At 47.7% G+C, this 20,402-nt stretch overlaps 1 protein-coding gene across 1 annotated transcript in view; it reads right to left on the reverse strand.

Annotated features, from left to right (window-relative positions):
• Positions 1 to 20,402, reverse strand: part of LOC135549518 (gamma-aminobutyric acid type B receptor subunit 1-like) — a 332,207-nt gene that overhangs the window by 10,765 nt on the left and 301,040 nt on the right. The window contains exons 17-19 of the mRNA XM_064979532.1: positions 17,634 to 17,766; positions 17,040 to 17,156; positions 1,997 to 2,104 (exon numbers count right to left, since the gene is read on the reverse strand). Coding sequence (XP_064835604.1) covers positions 1,997 to 2,104; positions 17,040 to 17,156; positions 17,634 to 17,766 — 358 coding nt within the window. The remainder of the gene's footprint in view (positions 1 to 1,996; positions 2,105 to 17,039; positions 17,157 to 17,633; positions 17,767 to 20,402) is intronic.

Raw genomic sequence — 20,402 nt, forward strand, 5'->3', positions numbered from 1 at the left:
TCCATGTTTGTTATTTCATAGTTTTGATGTCTTCATTCTCTCAACCAGCTTCATGAGGATGGCTTTTCCAACAGTCTTGAAGGAGTTCCCACATATGCTGAGCACTTGTTGGCTGCTTTTCCTTCACTCTGTGGTCCAACTCATCCCAAACCATCTCAACTGGGTTGAGGTCAGGTGATTGTGGAGGCCAGGTCATCTGATGCAGCACTCCATCACTCTCCTTCTTGGTCGAATAGTCCTTACACAGCCTGGAGGTGTGTTGGGTCATTGTCCTGTTGACAAACAAATGATAGTCCCACTAAGCCCAAACCAGATGGGATGGTGTACCGCTGCAGTATGCTGTGGTAACCATGCTGGTTAAGTGTGCCTTGAATTCTAAAAAAATCACCAACAGTGTCACCAGCAAAGCACCATCACACCTCCTCCATGCTTCACTGTGGGAACCACACATGCGGAGATCATCTGTTCAACTACTCTACAGTGTCTACAGTGCCTCTATGTCTCACAAAGACATAGAGGTTGGAACCAAACATCTCAAATTTGAATTCATCAGACCAAAGTACAGATTTCCACTGATTTCCACATTTCCTGGTTTCTTGGCCCAATCAAGTCTCTTGTTCTTATTGGTGTCCTTTAGTAATGGTTTCTTTGCAGCCATTTGACCATGAAGGCCTGATTCACACAGTCTCCTCTGAACAGTTGATGTTGAGATGTTTCTGTTACTTGAACTCTGTGAAAGAGTTTATTTGAGCTGCAATTTCTGAGGCTGGTGACTCTAATGAACGTATCCTCTGCATCAGAGGTAACGCTGGGTCCTCATGGGGGACAATTTCAACATAGAGCTTGAAATTTTCCGGATAAACTGACCTTTATGTCTTAATGTAATGGTGGACTGTTATTTCTCTTTGCATATTTCAGCTGTTCTTGCTATAATATGGACTTGTTTTTTTATCAAATAGGGTTATGTTCTGTATACCACCACGACCTTGTCACAACACAACTGATTGGCTCAAACGCATTATTAAGTAAAGAAAATAGACAAATTAACTTTTAACAAGGCACACCTGTTAATTGAAATGCATTCCAGGTGACTACCTCATGAAGCTGGTTGAGATAATGCCAAGAGTGTGCAAAGCTGTCATCAAGGCAAAGGGTGATTACTTTGAAGAATCTCAAATATAAAATATATTTTTTAGCACTTTTTTGGTTACTACATGATTCCATATGTGTTATTTTCTTAGTGTTCATGTCTTCACTATTATTCTACAATGTAGAAAATACTAAAACAAAAAAGGAAAACCCTGTAATGAGTATGTGTGTCCAGTTTTGACTGGTAGTGTGTATATATACACATTTTTATAGATTAATTTTTATAGATTCACTATAGATTCACTATAGCCACATATAGATTATCCAGAGCATTGATTGTAAACACATGCACTCTATCCTGCCCATTGTAGTTGAGGTATGATTACAATATTCTTTTTATGGACCACCTTTTCTCTCATCCTTATATTTTAAAATATGATTTTTATAAATTCACAATAAACTCATTCTTTGATTAATCTTGATATAGTAAGGAGCTAATCGATGCTGATGCATCTCCGAAAACAAACAGGAAAAGACCAGCAAAGAGGAGAGAGAGAGGACAAAGAGAGGAGCCATCAAGATAGAGAGAGAACGAAAGCGAGAGAGAGAGGAAGCGAGAAGAGAGGACCCATCGAGATAGAGAGAGAACAAAAGCGAGAGAGAGGAAGCGAGAAGAGGACCCATCGAGATAGAGAGAGAACGAAAGTGAGAGAGAGAGTAAGCGAGAAGAGAGGACCCATCGAGATAGAGAGAGAACAAAAGCGAGAGAGAGAGGAAGCGAGAAGAGAGGACCCATCGAGATAGAGAGAGAACGAAAGCGAGAGAGAGGGAGAGAGAAGAGAGGACCCATCGAGATAGAGAGAGAGAAAGAGGAGAAGACATTGAGACATTGAGTCATGACTCATACCTCCACAGTGATGTGTAGAGGATCCACTATTTGCCAGATCATGAGTGAAAGGACGTCGATGACCAGCAGCACCCCCACGGTGGCGTAGAGTTTCCACGGCTCCAGGTGCTGCAAGGAATCATGGGATACAGGAGGACTTGTCAGTTAGGCCGTGTCTTAAATGACACCTTATATACTCCATAGACCACTACTACAACCCTCTACCCCTCCAAAAGACCCCTCTAGACCACCCCTCTAACCTTCTACCCCTCTAGACACCCCCTCTATCCCATATAGTCAGTACACTACTGTTGACCAGGGATATATAGTCAGTACACTACTGTTGACCAGGGATATATAGTCAGTACACTACTGTTGACCAGGGGTATAGTCAGTACACTACTGTTGACCAGGGGTATATAGTCAGTACACTACTGTTGACCAGGGGTATAGTCAGTACACTACTGTTGACCAGGGGTATATAGTCAGTACACTACTGTTGACCAGGGGTATAGTCAGTACACTACTGTTGACCAGGGGTATATAGTCAGTACACTACTGTTGACCAGGGGTATAGTCAGTACACTACTGTTGTCCAGGGATATATAGTCAGTACACTACTGTTGTCCAGGGGTATATAGTCAGTACACTACTGTTGTCCAGGGGTATATAGTCAGTACACTACTGTTGTCCAGGGGTATATAGTCAGTACACTACTGTTGTCCAGGGGTATATAGTCAGTACACTACTGTTGACCAGGGGTATATAGTCAGTACACTACTGTTGTCCAGGGGTATAGTCAGTACACTACTGTTGTCCAGGGGTATACTACTATATACCCCTGGACAACAGCTAGCCAACCTCTACCGAATTGAACTCCAACTACCCGGTCAACATTCCGCGTCGCTCCACAGGTAGTATCACATTTTTCATTTCATTTCATTACAGTACAACGGTTTGATTTGTTTGATCGTAGCTAGCCAGCTACATAGCCGTCTTTGTATCTAAGACAATTGTGTAGTCTAGAGCGATTTTCTAGGTTAGCTGGCCAGCTATTGTCGGTCTTTCAACGTAGCTAGCCAGCTAGCCCCGAATAGCAGCACTGTAGTAACTATTACAGTACAACGGTTTGTTTTGTTTGATCGTAGCTACATAGCCGTCTTTGTATCTAAGACAATTGTGTAGCCTAGAGCGATTTTCTAGGTTAGCTGGCCAGCTATTGTCGTTCTCTTAACGTAGCTAGCCAGCTAGCCCCCGAATAGCAGCACTGTAGTAACTATTACAGTACAACGGTTTGTTTTGTTTGATCGTAGCTAGCTAGCTACACAGCCGTCTTTGTATCTAAGTCAATTGTTTAGCCTAGAGCGATTTTCTAGGTTAGCTACATCGCAGCCACTACCAGCTAGCCTACTCCAGCAGTACTGTATCATTTCAATCATTTTAGTCTATAAGATTCTTGCTACGTAAGCTTAACTTTCTGAACATTCGAGACGTGTAGTCCACTTGTCATTCCAATCTCCTTTGCATTAGCGTAGCCTCTTCTGTACCCTGTCAACTATGTGTCTATCTATCCCTGTTCTCTCCTCTCTGCACAGACCATACAAACGCTCCACACCGCGTGGCCGCGGCCACCCTAATCTGGTGGTCCCAGCGCGCACGACCCACGTGGAGTTCCTGGTCTCCGGTAGCCTCTGGAACTGCCGATCTGCGGCCAACAAGGCAGAGTTCATCTCAGCCTATGCCTCCCTCCAGTCCCTCGACTTCCTGGCACTGACGGAAACATGGATCACCACAGATAACACTGCTACTCCTACTGCTCTCTCTTCGTCCGCCCACGTGTTCTCGCACACCCCGAGAGCTTCTGGTCAGCGGGGTGGTGGCACCGGGATCCTCATCTCTCCCAAGTGGTCATTCTCTCTCTCTCCCCTTACCCATCTATCTATCGCCTCCTTTGAATTCCATGCTGTCACAGTTACCAGCCCTTTCAAGCTTAACATCCTTATCATTTATCGCCCTCCAGGTTCCTCGGAGAGTTCATCAATGAGCTTGATGCCTTGATAAGCTCCTTTCCTGAGGACGGCTCACCTCTCACAGTCCTGGGCGACTTTAACCTCCCCACGTCTACCTTTGACTCATTCCTCTCTGCCTCCTTCTTTCCACTCCTCTCCTCTTTTGACCTCACCCTCTCACCTTCCCCCTACTCACAAGGCAGGCAATACGCTCGACCTCATCTTTACTAGATGCTGTTCTTCCACTAACCTCATTGCAACTCCCCTCCAAGTCTCCGACCACTACCTTGTATCCTTTTCCCTCTCGCTCTCATCCAACACTTCCCACACTGCCCCTACTCGGATGGTATCGCGCCGTCCCAACCTTCGCTCTCTCTCCCCCGCTACTCTCTCCTCTTCCATCCTATCATCTCTTCCCTCTGCTCATACCTTCTCCAACCTTTCTCCTGAGTCTGCCTCCTCAACCCTCCTCTCTTCCCTTTCTGCATCCTTTGACTCTCTATGTCCCCTATCCTCCAGGCCGGCTCGGTCCTCCCCTCCCCGCTCCGTGGCTCGATGACTCATTGCGAGCTCACAGAACAGAGCTCCGGGCAGCCGAGCGGAAATGGAGGAAAACTCGCCTCCCTGCGGACCTGGCATCCTTTCACTCCCTCCTCTCTACATTTTTCCTCCTCTGTCTCTGCTGCTAAAGCCACTTTCTACCACTCTAAATTCCAAGCATCTGCCTCTAACCCTAGGAAGCTCTTTGCCACCTTCTCCTCCCTCCTGAATCCTCCTCCCCCTCCCCCCCTCCTCCCTCTCTGCAGATGACTTCGTCAACCATTTTGAAAAGAAGGTCGACGACATCCGATCCTCGTTTGCTAAGTCAAACGACACCGCTGGTTCTGCTCACACTGCCCTACCCTGTGCTCTGACCTCTTTCTCCCCTCTCTCTCCAGATGAAATCTCGCTTCTTGACGGCCGGCCGCCCAACAACCTGCCCGCTTGACCCTATCCCCTCCTCTCTTCTCCAGACCATTTCCGGGGACCTTCTCCCTTACCTCACCTCGCTCATCAACTCATCCCTGACCGCTGGCTACGTCCCTTCCGTCTTCAAGAGAGCGAGAGTTGCACCCCCTTCTGAAAAAACCTACACTCGATCCCTCCGATGTCAACAACTACAGACCAGTATCCCTTCTTTCTTTTCTCTCCAAAACTCTTGAACGTGCCGTCCTTGGCCAGCTCTCCCTCTATCTCTCTCAGAATGACCTTCTTGATCCAAATCAGTCAGGTTTCAAGACTAGTCATTCAACTGAGACTGCTCTTCTCTGTATCACGGAGGCGCTCCGCACTGCTAAAGCTAACTCTCTCTCCTCTGCTCTCATCCTTCTAGACCTATCGGCTGCCTTCGATACTGTGAACCATCAGATCCTCCTCTCCACCCTCTCCGAGTTGGGCATCTCCGGCGCGGCCCACGCTTGGATTGCGTCCTACCTGACAGGTCGCTCCTACCAGGTGGCGTGGCGAGAATCTGTCTCCTCGCCACGCGCTCTCACCACTGGTGTCCCCCAGGGCTCTGTTCTAGGCCCTCTCCTATTCTCGCTATACACCAAGTCACTTGGCTCTGTCATAACCTCACATGGTCTCTCCTATCATTGCTATGCAGACGACACACAATTAATCTTCTCCTTTCCCCCTTCTGATGACCAGGTGGCGAATCGCATCTCTGCATGTCTGGCAGACATATCAGTGTGGATGACGGATCACCACCTCAAGCTGAACCTCGGCAAGACGGAGCTGCTCTTCCTCCCGGGGAAGGACTGCCCGTTCCATGATCTCGCCATCACGGTTGACAACTCCATTGTGTCCTCCTCCCAGAGCGCTAAGAACCTTGGCGTGATCCTGGACAACACCCTGTCGTTCTCAACCAACATCATGGCGGTGGCCCGTTCCTGTAGGTTCATGCTCTACAACATCCGCAGAGTACGACCCTGCCTCACACAGGAAGCGGCGCAGGTCCTAATCCAGGCACTTGTCATCTCCCGTCTGGATTACTGCAACTCGCTGTTGGCTGGGCTCCCTGCCTGTGCCATTAAACCCCTACAACTCATCCAGAACGCCGCAGCCCGTCTGGTGTTCAACCTTCCCAAGTTCTCTCCCGTCACCCCGCTCCTCCGCTCTCTCCACTGGCTTCCAGTTGAAGCTCGCATCCGCTACAAGACCATGGTGCTTGCCTACGGAGCTGTGAGGGGAACGGCACCGCAGTACCTCCAGGCTCTGATCAGGCCCTACACCCAAGCAAGGGCACTGCGTTCATCCACCTCTGGCCTGCTCGCCTCCCTACCATTGAGGAAGTACAGTTCCCGCTCAGCCCAGTCAAAACTGTTCGCTGCTCTGGCCCCCCAATGGTGGAACAAACTCCCTCACGACGCCAGGACAGCGGAGTCAATCACCACCTTCCGGAGACACCTGAAACCCCACCTCTTCAAGGAATACCTAGGATAAGATAAGTAATCCTTCTCACCACCCCCCCCTTAATGATTTAGATGCACTATTGTAAAGTGGCTGTTCCACTGGATGTCAGAAGGTGAATTCACCAATTTGTAAGTCGCTCTGGATAAGAGCGTCTGCTAAATGACTTAAATGTTGACCAGGGGTATATAGTCAGTACACTACTGTTGACCAGGGGTATATAGTCAGTACACTACTGTTGTCCAGGGGTATATAGTCAGTACACTACTGTTGTCCAGGGGTATATAGTCAGTACACTACTGTTGTCCAGGGGTATATAGTCAGTACACTACTGTTGTCCAGGGGTATATAGTCAGTACACTACTGTTGTCCAGGGGTATAGTCAGTACACTACTGTTGACCAGGGATATATAGTCAGTACACTACTGTTGACCAGGGGTATATAGTCAGTACACTACTGTTGTCCAGGGGTATATAGTCAGTACACTACTGTTGTCCAGGGGTATAGTCAGTACACTACTGTTGACCAGGGGTATAGTCAGTACACTACTGTTGTCCAGGGGTATATAGTCAGTACACTACTGTTGTCCAGGGGTATAGTCAGTACACTACTGTTGTCCAGGGGTATATAGTCAGTACACTACTGTTGACCAGGGCTATAGTCAGTACACTACTGTTGTCCAGGGGTATATAGTCAGTACACTACTGTTGTCCAGGGGTATATAGTCAGTACACTACTGTTGTCCAGGGGTGTAGCCAGTACACTACTGTTGTCCAGGGGTATATAGTCAGTACACTACTGTTGACCAGGGGTATATAGTCAGTACACTACTGTTGTCCAGGGGTATATAGTCATTACACTACTGTTGTCCAGGGGTATAGTCAGTACACTACTGTTGACCAGGGGTATAGTCAGTACACTACTGTTGTCCAGGGGTATATAGTCAGTACACTACTGTTGACCAGGGGTGTAGTCAGTACACTACTGTTGACCAGGGGTATATAGTCAGTACACTACTGTTGTCCAGGGGTATATAGTCAGTACACTACTGTTGACCAGGGGTATATAGTCAGTACACTACTGTTGTCCAGGGGTATAGTCAGTACACTACTGTTGTCCAGGGGTATATAGTCAGGGGTGCTATATAAGGATCAGGGTGCCATTTTGGAAGCACATTTGGCTGGATGAACACAGGGGATAAAGTCCCACACCTGCATCTGTTTGGTTTGAATGTGAGGGATTAACAACGACATAAATAGACTGGAGCCTGAGCTCGAAGCTGGAAGAAAACAATGATCCGTTACTAAGAGGCCAATTCTATCTGCCCCCAAAAGCAAACTGGTTGAACCGCAACATTGAAATAGACAACGAGGTTGTGTCTCGAATCAACACCCACAAGCAACGCTCTATTGGCAGTACTGATGGAAAAATAAGAAATATATTTTGCGAAACCGTTTGAAACAAAAAACAAAGCAAAGAGAGACAAAGGACGAATAGCGTAAATGTAATATTGATTTTGGTGCATTTATGCAAGAGGATTAAAGCTTTGTAGCGAATACTATTTATCACCCTCATAGTAAGCAGAATGATAAAGAAGAGGAGGTATATGAAGTTGACACTCGATAACAAGATTTTGGAGTCAATCTTCTATCTTTTTTTTATTGAACCTTTATTTAAATAGGCAAGACAGTGAAGAACAAATTCTTATTTTACAATGACGTCCTAGTTAAAGTGCCTTGTTCAGGAGCAGAAAGACATATTGTTACCTTGTCAGCTTGGCGGTTTGATCCAGCAACCTTTTGGTTACTAGTCCAACACTCTACCCACTTGGTTACCTGCCGCCCCTACACTCTACCCACTAGGCTACCTGCCGCCCCTACACTCTACCCACTAGGTTACCTGCAGCCTCTACACTCTACCCACTAGGCTACCTGCCGCCTCTACACTCTAACCACTAGGCTACCCTGCCGCCCCTACACTCTACTCACTAGGCTACCTGCCGCCCCTACACTCTACCCACTAGGTTACCTGCCGCCCCTACACTCTACCCACTAGGCTACCTGCAGCCTCTACACTCTACCCACTTGGTTACCTGCCGCCTCTACACTCTAACCACTAGGCTACCTGTCTCCTCTACACTCTAACCACTAGACTACCTGCCTCCTCTACACTCTACCCACTAGGTTACCTGCCTCCCCTACACTCTACCCACTAGGCTACCTGCAGCCTCTACACTCTACCCACTAGGCTACCTGCCGCCCCTACACTCTACCCACTAGGTTACCTGCCGCCCCTACACTCTACCCACTAGGTTACCTGCAGCCTCTACACTCTACCCACTTGGTTACCTGCCTCCCCTACACTCTAACCACTAGGCTACCTGTCTCCTCTACACTCTAACCACTAGACTACCTGCCTCCTCTACACTCTACCCACTAGGTTACCTGCCTCCCCTACCCTCTAACCACTAGGTTACCTGCCGCCCCTACACTCTAACCACTAGGCTACCTGTCTCCTCTACACTCTAACCACTAGACTACCTGCCTCCTCTACACTCTACCCACTAGGTTACCTGCCTCCCCTACACTCTACCCACTTGGTTACCTGCCGCCCCTACACTCTACCCACTAGGTTACCTGCCTCCTCTACACTCTACCCACTAGGTTACCTGCAGCCTCTACACTACCCACTAGGTTACCTGCAGCCTCTACACTCTACCCACTAGGTTACCTGCCGCCCCTACACTCTACCCACTAGGTTACCTGCCGCCCCTACACTCTACCCACTTGGTTACCTGCAGCATCTACACTCTACCCACTTGGTTACCTGCCGCCCCTACACTCTACCCACTAGTTTACCTGCCTCCTCTACACTCTAACCATTAGGCTACCTGCCGCCTCTACACTCTACCCACTAGGTTACCTGCCGCCCCTACACTCTACCCACTAGGTTACCTGCCGCCTCTACACTCTACCCACTAGGTTACCTGCCGCCCCCAGCTTGTTGTCTAGTAACAAGATGTGTGAGTCAATCTTCTACGTAGTAGATAACAGGATGTGTGAGTCAATCCTCTATGTAGTAGATAACAAGATGTGTGAGTCAATCCTCTACATAGTAGATAACAGGATGTGTGAGTCAATCTTCTATCTAGTAGATAACAGGATGTGTGAGTCAATCCTCTACATAGTAGATAACAAGATGTGTGAGTCAATCCTCTACATAGTAGATAACAGGATGTGTGAGTCAATCTTCTATCTAGTAGATAACAGGATGTGTGAGTCAATCTTCTACATAGTAGATAACAGGATGTGTGAGTCAATCCTCTATGTAGTAAATAACAAGATGTGTGAGTCAATCGTCTATGTAGTAGATAACAAGATGTGTGAGTCAATCTTCTATGTAGTAGATAACAAGATGTGTGAGTCAATCGTCTATCTAATTGTCATGACGTTGCCCTGTTGGGTGAGGTTCATGACCCCCATAAATACCTCTCCCACTTTTCTCTCCACTCTACAGAATGAATGGAAAGCCCTTTGGTGAGAATGGAAAGCCCTTTGGTAACATAGAGAGAGTCTGGTAACATCAAAAGGTTGGGGAAAGGTGCAATATTTCTGTACTCCAACCAGTTGAAAGTGTCCGTTGGTATGTAAAGAATATGATGTCAGATCAGTTGTCGTCTGAGACATTATTACTGATGGCAGGACGACATAAATTGTATGTTGGAAAGTCTACACATTATAGTTATCAGACTCACATGGAATTGTTGTACAATTTAAATGTTTAAATATGAAACTATTGTTGAAAATATTAAATGTAATTTTAGCTTCTAAATGAGAGAGTTGTTTTCATAAGTAAACTATGCTCACTAAGTGGCCACGCTCAAGTGAACAGACATTGGTTGAGAACTATGAAACACGTCCTTCTCTCCCCCAATACAAGCACACTGACTGAAGTCAACCTTAGTTCCCGAAGACGGGAGGACTGGTGTCCATATGTTTAAAAGGGCTAATTTCAACGTGGAGGTGACGATCACCATGCTGGAAGGATGAATTTCGACTAGACCAGCCAGAATACAACACGAGCTGAGTATGGCAACTTGGTATGAACTTTGAACTCTTATTCACTAAAAAAGTGATACATCCCAGGCGTTGAGTTTATCAGCTCCAGCTGTAAACATACGTGGCCTAAGAAAGGACAGACAATCCTATGAGAAGACAGGATACTTCAACGTATCCACTCTACAACACTACGGCCCAAAAGATTCTACAAAGGACAAGGGTGATCTCTGCTGGGCAAACCAGTCTTCCATTTTCGACCCATCTACCGAAGAGCAGCTCAGTGTAAATATAAATCTTGCATTTTCCTCTTCCGAATGGGCGATTATTAGAATGCATAAGATTCTGTATTTACGGTAGCATAGCTTCTCACGGTCCGACAGAGACCCAATCCCCTTTGTCCCTCAGTCTTCCCGCTCTTTCATTCAAACCCAACCCCCTTTGTTTGTGTAACCAGCCATCATATCGGTTTCGTCCGCCAGGGACTTTTTCTTTTATGACATGATTAGTAATCGATCCATCCTGTGTATATGTAATTCTGTGTGATTATTTAGGTATTTGGTAAATAAATAAGCAATTTTATGTATTGCTGATTCAACTTGTTAGCCAGGGTTCGTGAAGATAAGCAGGAATTTTACGATGTCCAGATGAGACTGAATAAGGTGACAATTAATAATTGACTGCTGTTGATATAAATCCTGTTAAGGATTTTTGCCTAAAATATCATACCCAAATCTAACTGCCTGTAGCTCAGGACCCAAATCTAACTGCCTGTAGCTCAGGCCCTGAAGCAAGGATATGCATATTCTTGGTACCATTTGAAAGGAAACACTTTGAAGTTTGTGGAAATGTGAAAGGTATGTTGGAGAATATAACTCAATAGATCTGGAAAAAGATTATACAAAAAATTTTTAAAAAATTAACCGTTCTTTTGTATTTTTTTGTACCATCATCTTTGAAATGAGAGAGAAAGGCCATAATGTATTATTCCAGCCCAGGTGCAATTCAGGTTTTGGTCACTAGGTGGCAGCAGTGTATGTGCAAAGTTTTAGACTGATCCAAGAACCATTGCATTTCTGTTCAAAATTGTGTATCAAAACTGTCCAAACGTGCCTAATTTGTTTATTAATAACTTTTCATTTTCAAAAATGTGCACTCTCCTCAAAAAATAGAATGGTATTATTTCACTGTAAAAGCTACTGTAAATTGGACAGTGCAGTTAGATTAACAAGAATTTAAGCTTTCTGCCAATAACAGACATGTCTATGTCCTGGGAAATGTTCTTGTTACTTACAACCTCATGCTAATCGCATTAGCCTACTTTAGCTCAAGCGTCCCTTGGAAGGGACACTGATACCGAAGAAGGTGGCAAGATTTTAAAAATGTATTATTTTTATTTAACCTTTATTTAACCAGGTAGGCCAGGTGAGAACAAGTTCTCATTTACAACTGCGACCTGGCCAAGATAAAGCAAACATGTATGAGTCATTATTTTATCTAGTAAATAACACTATGTACTGTATCAGTAATTGTCCTATGAAGTAGATAACAGTGTGAGTAATTCTTCCATCTAGTAGATAACAAGATCAGTCATTCAGTACCGTTGGAAAACACTGATGTAGAAGTCGATTTGAATCTTTAAAGGTTCCTCACATCTAAGATACGGTGTAAATGTATGGAACTTAGCAAGCGCAGAGGATCACCTAACACGAGAAGAAAATTCATTTTGAACCTATTATCTACTAGAAATAAAAACATATTTATTCCACGCACTCAATTTTCCATGAGCATAATATCCCTTTACAGAAGGTTCCTTATATCCCAAAGCCTTTCCCGATAATTATCTTACGCAACGCCAAAAAAAAAAGAAAAAGAATAACAACGCCGTTGTTGAATGGGGAGGGAACACACATCGTCAAAGGCACAAAGGAATTCAAAGTCACAACATTACAATAACAGAGAGCATCAATTGGCGTCCGCAGCGCTAGGCAGAACATCTCTCTCTAGCCTTCTGCCTACGTCCCATATGGCACCCTATACTCTTAGTGCACTACTTTGTGGGACACCCTATGGGACCTGGCCAAAAGTAGTGCACTATATAGGGAATGGGGTGCTATTTGGGACGCAAGCTCTGAGTAGGTGGCCTGTCTGGCTGAATGGCTGGCTGGTTGCTGGCTGACTGGCTGGCTGGTTGCTGGCTGAATGGCTGGCTGGTTGCTGGCTGACTGGCTGGCTGAATGGCTGGCTGGCTGACTGGCTGGCTGGTTGCTGGCTGAATGCCTGGCTGGTTGCTGGCTGACTGGCTGGCTGAATGGCTGGCTGAATGGCTGACTGGCTGGCTGAATGGCTGAATGGCTGGCTGAATGGCTGACTGGCTGAATGGCTGAATGGCTGGCTGGCTGAATGGATGGCTGGCTGAATGGCTGAATGGCTGGCTGGCTGAATGGATGGCTGGCTGGCTGGCTGGCTGAATGGCTGGCTGGCTGAATGGCTGGCTGGCTGGCTGGCTGAATGGCTGGCTGGCTGAATGGCTGGCTGGCTGAATGGATGGCTGGCTGGCTGGCTGGTTGCTGGCTGACTGGAGTAAAACAGTCTCAGGACAAGCAAGTGACTCAAAGTGAACTCAATCAATTTGAACATGGCTTTCCATAATATAATCTCCCCAGGGAGGCCTCTACTGCTACTCTACTGCTAAGGATAGCAGTCATATATATTCAGTAATGGGCTTTATCTTTCCATAATATAATCTCCCCAGGGAGGCCTCTACTGCTACTCTACTGCTAAGGATAGCAGTCATATATATTCAGTAATGGGCTTTATCTTTCCATAATATAATCTCCCCAGGGAGGCCTCTACTGCTACTCTACTGCTAAGGATAGCAGTCATATATATTCAGTAATGGGCTTCATCTTTCCATAATATAATCTCCCCAGGGAGGCCTCTAATGCTACTCTACTGCTAAGGATAGCAGTCATATATATTCAGTAATGGGCTTTATCTTTCCCTGAGGTGCCAGGGGAGCCAGGGGAGACAGGGGAACCAGGGAAGACTGGGGAGACAGGAGAGACAGGGGAGACAGGAGAGACAGGGGAGACAGGACAGACAGGGGAGACAGGAGAGACAGGGGATACATGGGATACAGGGGAGACAGGAGAGCCAGAGGAGCCAGGGGAGCCAGGGGAGACAGGAGAGACAGGGGAGACAGGAGAGACAGGAGAGACAGGGGAGACAGGGGGGAGACAGGGGAGACAGGGGAGACTCTGTCTCTCTATTTCCTCCTCTGTCTCTCCATCTGTCTCACTCTCTTTCTCTGCCTGTCTGAGAGAGAGAGAAAGAGAGAGAGAGAGAGAGGTAAGAGAGAGAGGTAAGAGAGAGAGGTAAGAGAGAGCGGTAGTAGAGAGAGAGAGAGCGGAAGTAGAGAGAGAGAGAGCGGTAGTAGAGAGTGAGAGAGAGAGAGAGAGAGAGGTAAGAGAGAGAGAGAGAGAGAGAGAGAGGTAAGAGAGAGAGAGAGGTAAGAGAGAGCGGTAGTAGAGAGAGAGAGAGCGGTAGTAGAGAGAGAGAAAGAGCGGTAGTAGAGAGTGAGAGAGAGAGAGAGCGGTAGTAGAGAGAGAGAGAGAGAGAGAGGGTAGTAGAGAGAGAGAAAGAGAGCGGTAGTAGAGAGAGAGAGAGAGAGAGCGGTAGTAGAGAGAGAGAGAGAGAGAGAGAGAGAGAGAGAGCGGTAGTAGAGAGAGAGAGAGAGAGAGAGAGCGGTAGTAGAGAGAGCGGTAGTAGAGAGAGAGAGAGCGGTAGTAGAGAGAGAGAGAGAGAGCGGTAGTAGAGAGTGAGAGAGCGGTAGTAGAGAGAGAGAGCGGTAGTAGAGAGTGAGAGAGCAGTAGTAGAGAGTGAGAGAGCGGTAGTAGAGAGAGAGCGGTAGTAGAGAGAGAGAGCGGTAGTAGAGAGAGAGAGCGGTAGTAGAGAGAGAGAGAGCGGTAGTAGAGAGAGAGAGAGCGGTAGTAGAGAGAGAGAGAGCGGTAGTAGAGAGAGAGAGCGGTAGTAGAGAGTGAGAGAGCGGTAGTAGAGAGTGAGAGAGCGGTAGTAGAGAGAGAGCGGTAGTAGAGAGAGAGAGCGGTAGTAGAGAGAGAGAGAGCGGTAGTAGAGAGAGAGAGAGCGGTAGTAGAGAGAGAGAGAGAGCGGTAGTAGAGAGAGAGGTAGAGCGGTAGTAGAGAGAGAGAGCGGTAGTAGAGAGAGAGAGAGCGGTAGTAGAGAGAGAGAGAGCGGTAGTAGAGAGAGAGAGAGAGCGGCGGTAGTAGAGAGAGAGAGAGAGCGGAAGTAGAGAGAGAGAGAGAGCGGTAGTAGAGAGAGAGAGAGCGGTAGTAGAGAGAGAGAGAGAGCGGCGGTAGTAGAGAGAGAGAGAGAGCGGTAGTAGAGAGAGAGAGAGCGGTAGTAGAGAGAGAGAGAGAGCGGTAGTAGAGAGAGAGAGCGGTAGTAGAGAGAGAGAGAGCGGTAGTAGAGAGAGAGAGCGGTAGTAGAGAGAGAGAGAGCGGTAGTAGAGAGAGAGAGAGCGGTAGTAGAGAGAGAGAGAGCGGTAGTAGAGAGAGAGAGAGCGAGAGCGGTAGTAGAGAGAGAGAGAGAGAGAGAGCGGTAGTAGAGAGAGAGAGAGAGAGAGCGTTAGTAGAGAGAGAGAGAGCGGTAGTAGAGAGAGAGAGAGAGAGCGGTAGTAGAGAGAGAGAGAGAGCGGTAGTAGAGAGAGAGAGAGAGAGCGGTAGTAGAGAGAGAGAGAGAGAGAGCGGTAGTAGAGAGAGAGAGAGAGAGAGAGGTAGTAGAGAGAGAGAGAGAGAGAGAGAGCGGTAGTAGAGAGAGAGAGAGAGAGAGGTAGAGAGAGAGAGAGGTAGTAGAGAGAGAGAGAGAGCGGTAAGAGAGAGAGAGAGAGAGAGAGGTAGAGAGAGAGAGAGAGAGAGAGCGGTAGTAGAGAGAGAGAGAGAGAGAGAGCGGTAGTAGAGAGAGAGAGAGAGAGAGAGAGAGAGCGGTAGTAGAGAGAGAGAGAGAGAGAGCGGTAGTAGAGAGAGAGAGCGGTAGTAGAGAGAGAGAGGGAGCGGTAGTAGAGAGAGAGAGAGAGAGCGGTAGTAGAGAGAGAGAGAGAGAGAGAGAGCGGTAGTAGAGAGAGAGAGAGAGAGAGAGAGAGAGAGAGAGAGCGGTAGTAGAGAGAGAGAGAGAGAGAGAGAGAGAGAGAGAGAGAGAGAGAGAGAGCGGTAGTAGAGAGAGAGAGATAGAGAGAGGTAGTAGAGAGAGAGTGAATGTGAAATGATAATGCCATGTTTGGAAATACATTATTTTCAGTGCATATAGGGCTCCCTTGACTGAGAGGATGATGAAGTAAAAGGCCCTTTAGAGAGCAGCCAGGACACTACATGGGGAAGCAACCCAGGAGTAGAGTTACTAGTAGTTCATAGTTTGGACCGTATCCCAGCCTCCACTGCCTCCAAAGCCTCCACTGTCTCCCAGACTCTACTGCTTCCACAGCCACCACAGCCTCCCAGCCTTCACAGCCTCCACTGCCTCCCAGCCTCCACTGCCTCCACTGCCTCCACTGCCTCCCAGCCTCCACAGCCTCCACTGTCTCCACAGCATCCACTGCCTCCCAGCCTCCACATCCTCCCAGCCTCCACAGCCTCCACTGCTTCCCAGCCTCCACAGCCTCCCAGCCTCCACAGCCTCCACTGCCTCCCAGCCTCCACAGCCTCCCAGCCTCCCCAGCCTCCACTGCCTCCCAGCCTCCACATCCTCCACAGCCTCCACTGCTTCCCAGCCTCCACAGCCTCCCAGCCTCCACAGCCTCCACTGCCTCCACTGCCTCCCAGCCTCCACAGCCTCCACAGCCTCCCAGCCTCCACAGCCTCCCAGCCTCCACATCCTCCCAGCCTCCACTGCCTCCCAGCCTCCACATCCTCCCAGCCTCCACAGCCTCCACTGCTTCCCAGCCTCCACAGCCTCCCAGCCTCCACAGCCTCCACTGCCTCCACTGCCTCCCAGCCTCCACAGCCTCCACAGCCTCCCAGCCTCCACATTCTCCCAGCCTCCACATCCTCCCAGCCTCCACTGCCTCCCAGCCTCCACATCCTCCCAGCCTCCACAGCCTCCACTGCTTCCCAGCCTCCACAGCCTCCCAGCCTCCACAGCCTCCCAGCCTCCCAGCCTCCACTGCTTCCCAGCCTCCACAGCCTCCCAGCCTCCACAGCCTCCACTGCCTCCACTGCCTCCCAGCCTCCACAGCCTCCACAGCCTCCCAGCCTCCACATTCTCCCAGCCTCCACATCCTCCCAGCCTCCACTGCCTCCCAGCCTCCACATCCTCCCAGCCTCCACAGCCTCCACTGCTTCCCTGCCTCCACTGTCTCCCAGCCTCCACTGTCTCCCAGCCTCCGAGCCTCCAGTGTCTCTACGCCTCTCAGCCTCCACAGGCTCCACATCCTCCCAGCCAGGCAGATACTCTTGTTCCTCTATTTCATTCACCTTCCTTCCTTCCTTACCTTTTTTCTTTTTCTTTAGCCAGTCATTCTCCTCTTTATTTACCTTCCTCTTCTCCTTCTTGTCGTCCTTCTTGGTGAAGATGGTGTGGACCCACCAGATCTTCGTGAACATAGAACCGTACGCCAGGCTGAAGCCCAGGCCAAGCAGCCACAGACGGAACTGGCCAGGGAATAGGGGAAAGAAATATCAATAATGAATTGTGTCTGTGCATTTATTAAACAATAACAATGTCCTTACGTAACTGGTGGGGCAAAACAAATAAAAAAAATGCATTGTCAAATGTATTAATGTGTTAAATATAATAGTTATTAAAGAATTATTCATTTTCAAAAGTCTAAGTCAATACTTTCATTTGGCATTTATTGATAATGGCCTAAACTATGCTCCTATAAGAATTCTACCATAAAACTCAATCCCCTATAATGCCTCGGTGTTAGGGCCCACTTCCTGTTAGCTGTAGGTTAGTGTGAAGTTGCCCCCGGATGCTGATCTTGGGTCAGTCCTTACTATTAATTACGGTTAGGATCTGTACCGAGGGGAACACATCACTCCAGAGCTTTCCTGTATCCTTAAAACTCAAATCCCCCACAATGCTTTAGTTCTCCCCCGCAATGCTTTTTGGTACTTCCTGTGTACCTGGCAGACCACGGGGAACTGTTTCCTGTGTACGTGGTGTCCGTCGAGGCCCAGAGGGAAGACAGCAGCCAGAGCCATCATGCACCCCACTGCCGTCATGTTGTTCAGGTAGGGCTGGGAGTTCTGGATGTACCTGTTATACACACACACACACACACACACACACACACACACACACACACACACACACACACACAGATATTTCTGTCTGTCAGGCTCTATATCTCCGTCTACACGCATGCATGGTGACACACACACACACACACACACACACACACACACACACACACACACACACACACACAATCTTCCTCTACACAATACCTCTGTCAGTCAGCCTCTTTATCTCTGAGACATTCACAGCATGCAGAAACCCCAGACTGCCACACAGTGCGGGAAGATATTAGTTGTCTGTCACAAATGCAAACAAAGTTTTGGATTTAACTGTCAAGCTCGCACACCGAGATGTGAATATCCTTGTTAGGAGTCACGCTGAAGAACATATATGCAGGATGTGTCAAGAAGAAGTGTGAATATTGGATAGCTCTGCCCTGCTGATCATAAAAACAGCACAGTATAAATGTCCTGTTGGTCCATGCTGGTCTAGGCAGGTCAGTGCTGGTCGGATAATGGTCACGCAGGTCTGACCTGCATGGTCTAACTGGTTCTGCTGGCAAACCAGCCTTCATTGTGTTTTCTTTCATTGGTGACCAACCTTCGCTGTGTTTTGGACACTGGTGACCAACCTTCGCTGTGTTTTGGACACTGGTGACCAACCTTCGCTGTGTTTTGGACACTGGTGACCAACCTTCGCTGTGTTTTGGACACTGGTGACCAGCCTTCGCTGTGTTTTGGACACTGGTGACCAGCCTTCGCTGTGTTTTGGACACTGGTGAACAGCCTTCGCTGTGTTTTGGACACTGGTGAACAGCCTTTGCTGTGTTTTGGACACTGGTGAAGAGCCTTCGCTGTGTTTTGGACACTGGTGAACAGCCTTCGCTGTGTTTTGGACACTGGTCACCAGCCTTCGCTGTGTTTTGGACACTGGTGAAGAGCCTTCGCTGTGTTTTGGACCCTGGTGAACAGCCTTCGCTGTGTTTTGGACACTGGTGACCAGCCTTCGCTGTGTTTTGGACACTGGTGAGCATCACAAGCTAAAGAAAAACCAGCATCACACCACATTAGGCTGGCTTGCAAAGTGATGTTATTTCCTAGTGATGTGCAGGTCGCAAATGATTCGAGAGTCAGAGTGACTCGTTCATTTTAGTTGTTTGTTTGACCTGCAGGCCGCAAATGATTCGAGAGTCAGAGTGACTCGTTCATTTTAGTCGTTTGTTTGACCTGCAGGCCGCAAATGATTCGAGAGTCAGAGTGACTCGTTCATTTTAGTCGTTTGTTTGACCTGCAGGCCGCAATGAATTCTACAGCAGGATTCATACGCGCTCCTCGGGTTCAGGGCTTCAGAGACGTTCTCCGACCAGCTACTGTCTATCATGTGGGAAAATATATTGATCATGCTGCAGGTAGCACAGAGAAGAAAAATACATGAATTGATAACCGATCGCGTGGTGCAAGAATGAAAACAATTAATTGATTATTGAATGTTATGATGGACAAATCGTTTTGGGGGGACTGCAGTTCATGAACGGTATTGTGCCTATTGTGACTCTCACGGAAGTCAAGCAATGCATTCCGCCTAGAGTTGTTCACAATCTAGTCTGGTTGTGGCTTTAACTAGACCTTTTTTCAATTGTATCAAGACATTTGTATGCCTAGAAAATAAATCAGCAAATGTACATGGTTTAAAGCAAACTTTTACAAGTCTGCCACAAATTATAGCTCCAATAAAGCCCCCTATGGTGAAGAACGTGAACGTGAGGCCTGTAGAATCATGACTCTTTTGAGTTTTCAGTTCGTCATTGTTCACCGGTGGGGGGGTCCTGCTCTAATGTACAACATTTAAATAACTAAAACAAAAACAAGCCCACTTCTACAATATGGCCTTTGAGTGAACATTGGCGATGGCGGCCGTGTGTAAGTGCTTCGTCCAAAGCTTGTGGAATGCAGGCAATAAAAAAAAGATTGGATATTGAAAACAATTACCGAAAACATTTTCTATTTTGGCATCTTAAAAAAGGTAGACTCAGCGGCCAATGGCGGGTTTGGCTTTGGAAAAACAGTCATGACACGCTGGTATAAAATATTTAGGAGACATAGGAATGCATAATAGGGTGGTTTTAGTTTCCCAAATTACGGCGTGTCATGTTAAGGCACAAGGGACGAAGACCAAACAAACACGTCTATAAAACTCAGGGTTGAGACCCAAACAAAAGAGCGAGGAGAACCTCGAAAAAATAACACACGCGCACAATGATACCACACGGGACCAGACCCGTAATCATCTGCTCAATGATACCACACGGGACCAGACCCGTAATCACCTGCTCAATGATACCACACGGGACCAGACCCGTAATCATCTGCTCAATGATACCACACGGGACCAGACCCGTAATCATCTGCTCAATGATACCACACGGGACCAGACCCGTAATCATCTGCTCAATGATACCACACGGGACCAGGCCCGTAATCATCTGCACAATGATACCACACGGGACCAGACCCGTAATCACCTGCTCAATGATACCACACGGGACCAGACCCGTAATCATCTGCTCAATGATACCACACGGGACCAGACCCGTAATCATCTGCTCAATGATACCACACGGGACCAGACCCGTAATCATCTGCTCAATGATACCA

The sequence above is a fragment of the Oncorhynchus masou genome, chromosome 12, assembly GCF_036934945.1.
Source record: "Oncorhynchus masou masou isolate Uvic2021 chromosome 12, UVic_Omas_1.1, whole genome shotgun sequence".
Classification (NCBI taxonomy): domain Eukaryota; kingdom Metazoa; phylum Chordata; class Actinopteri; order Salmoniformes; family Salmonidae; genus Oncorhynchus; species Oncorhynchus masou.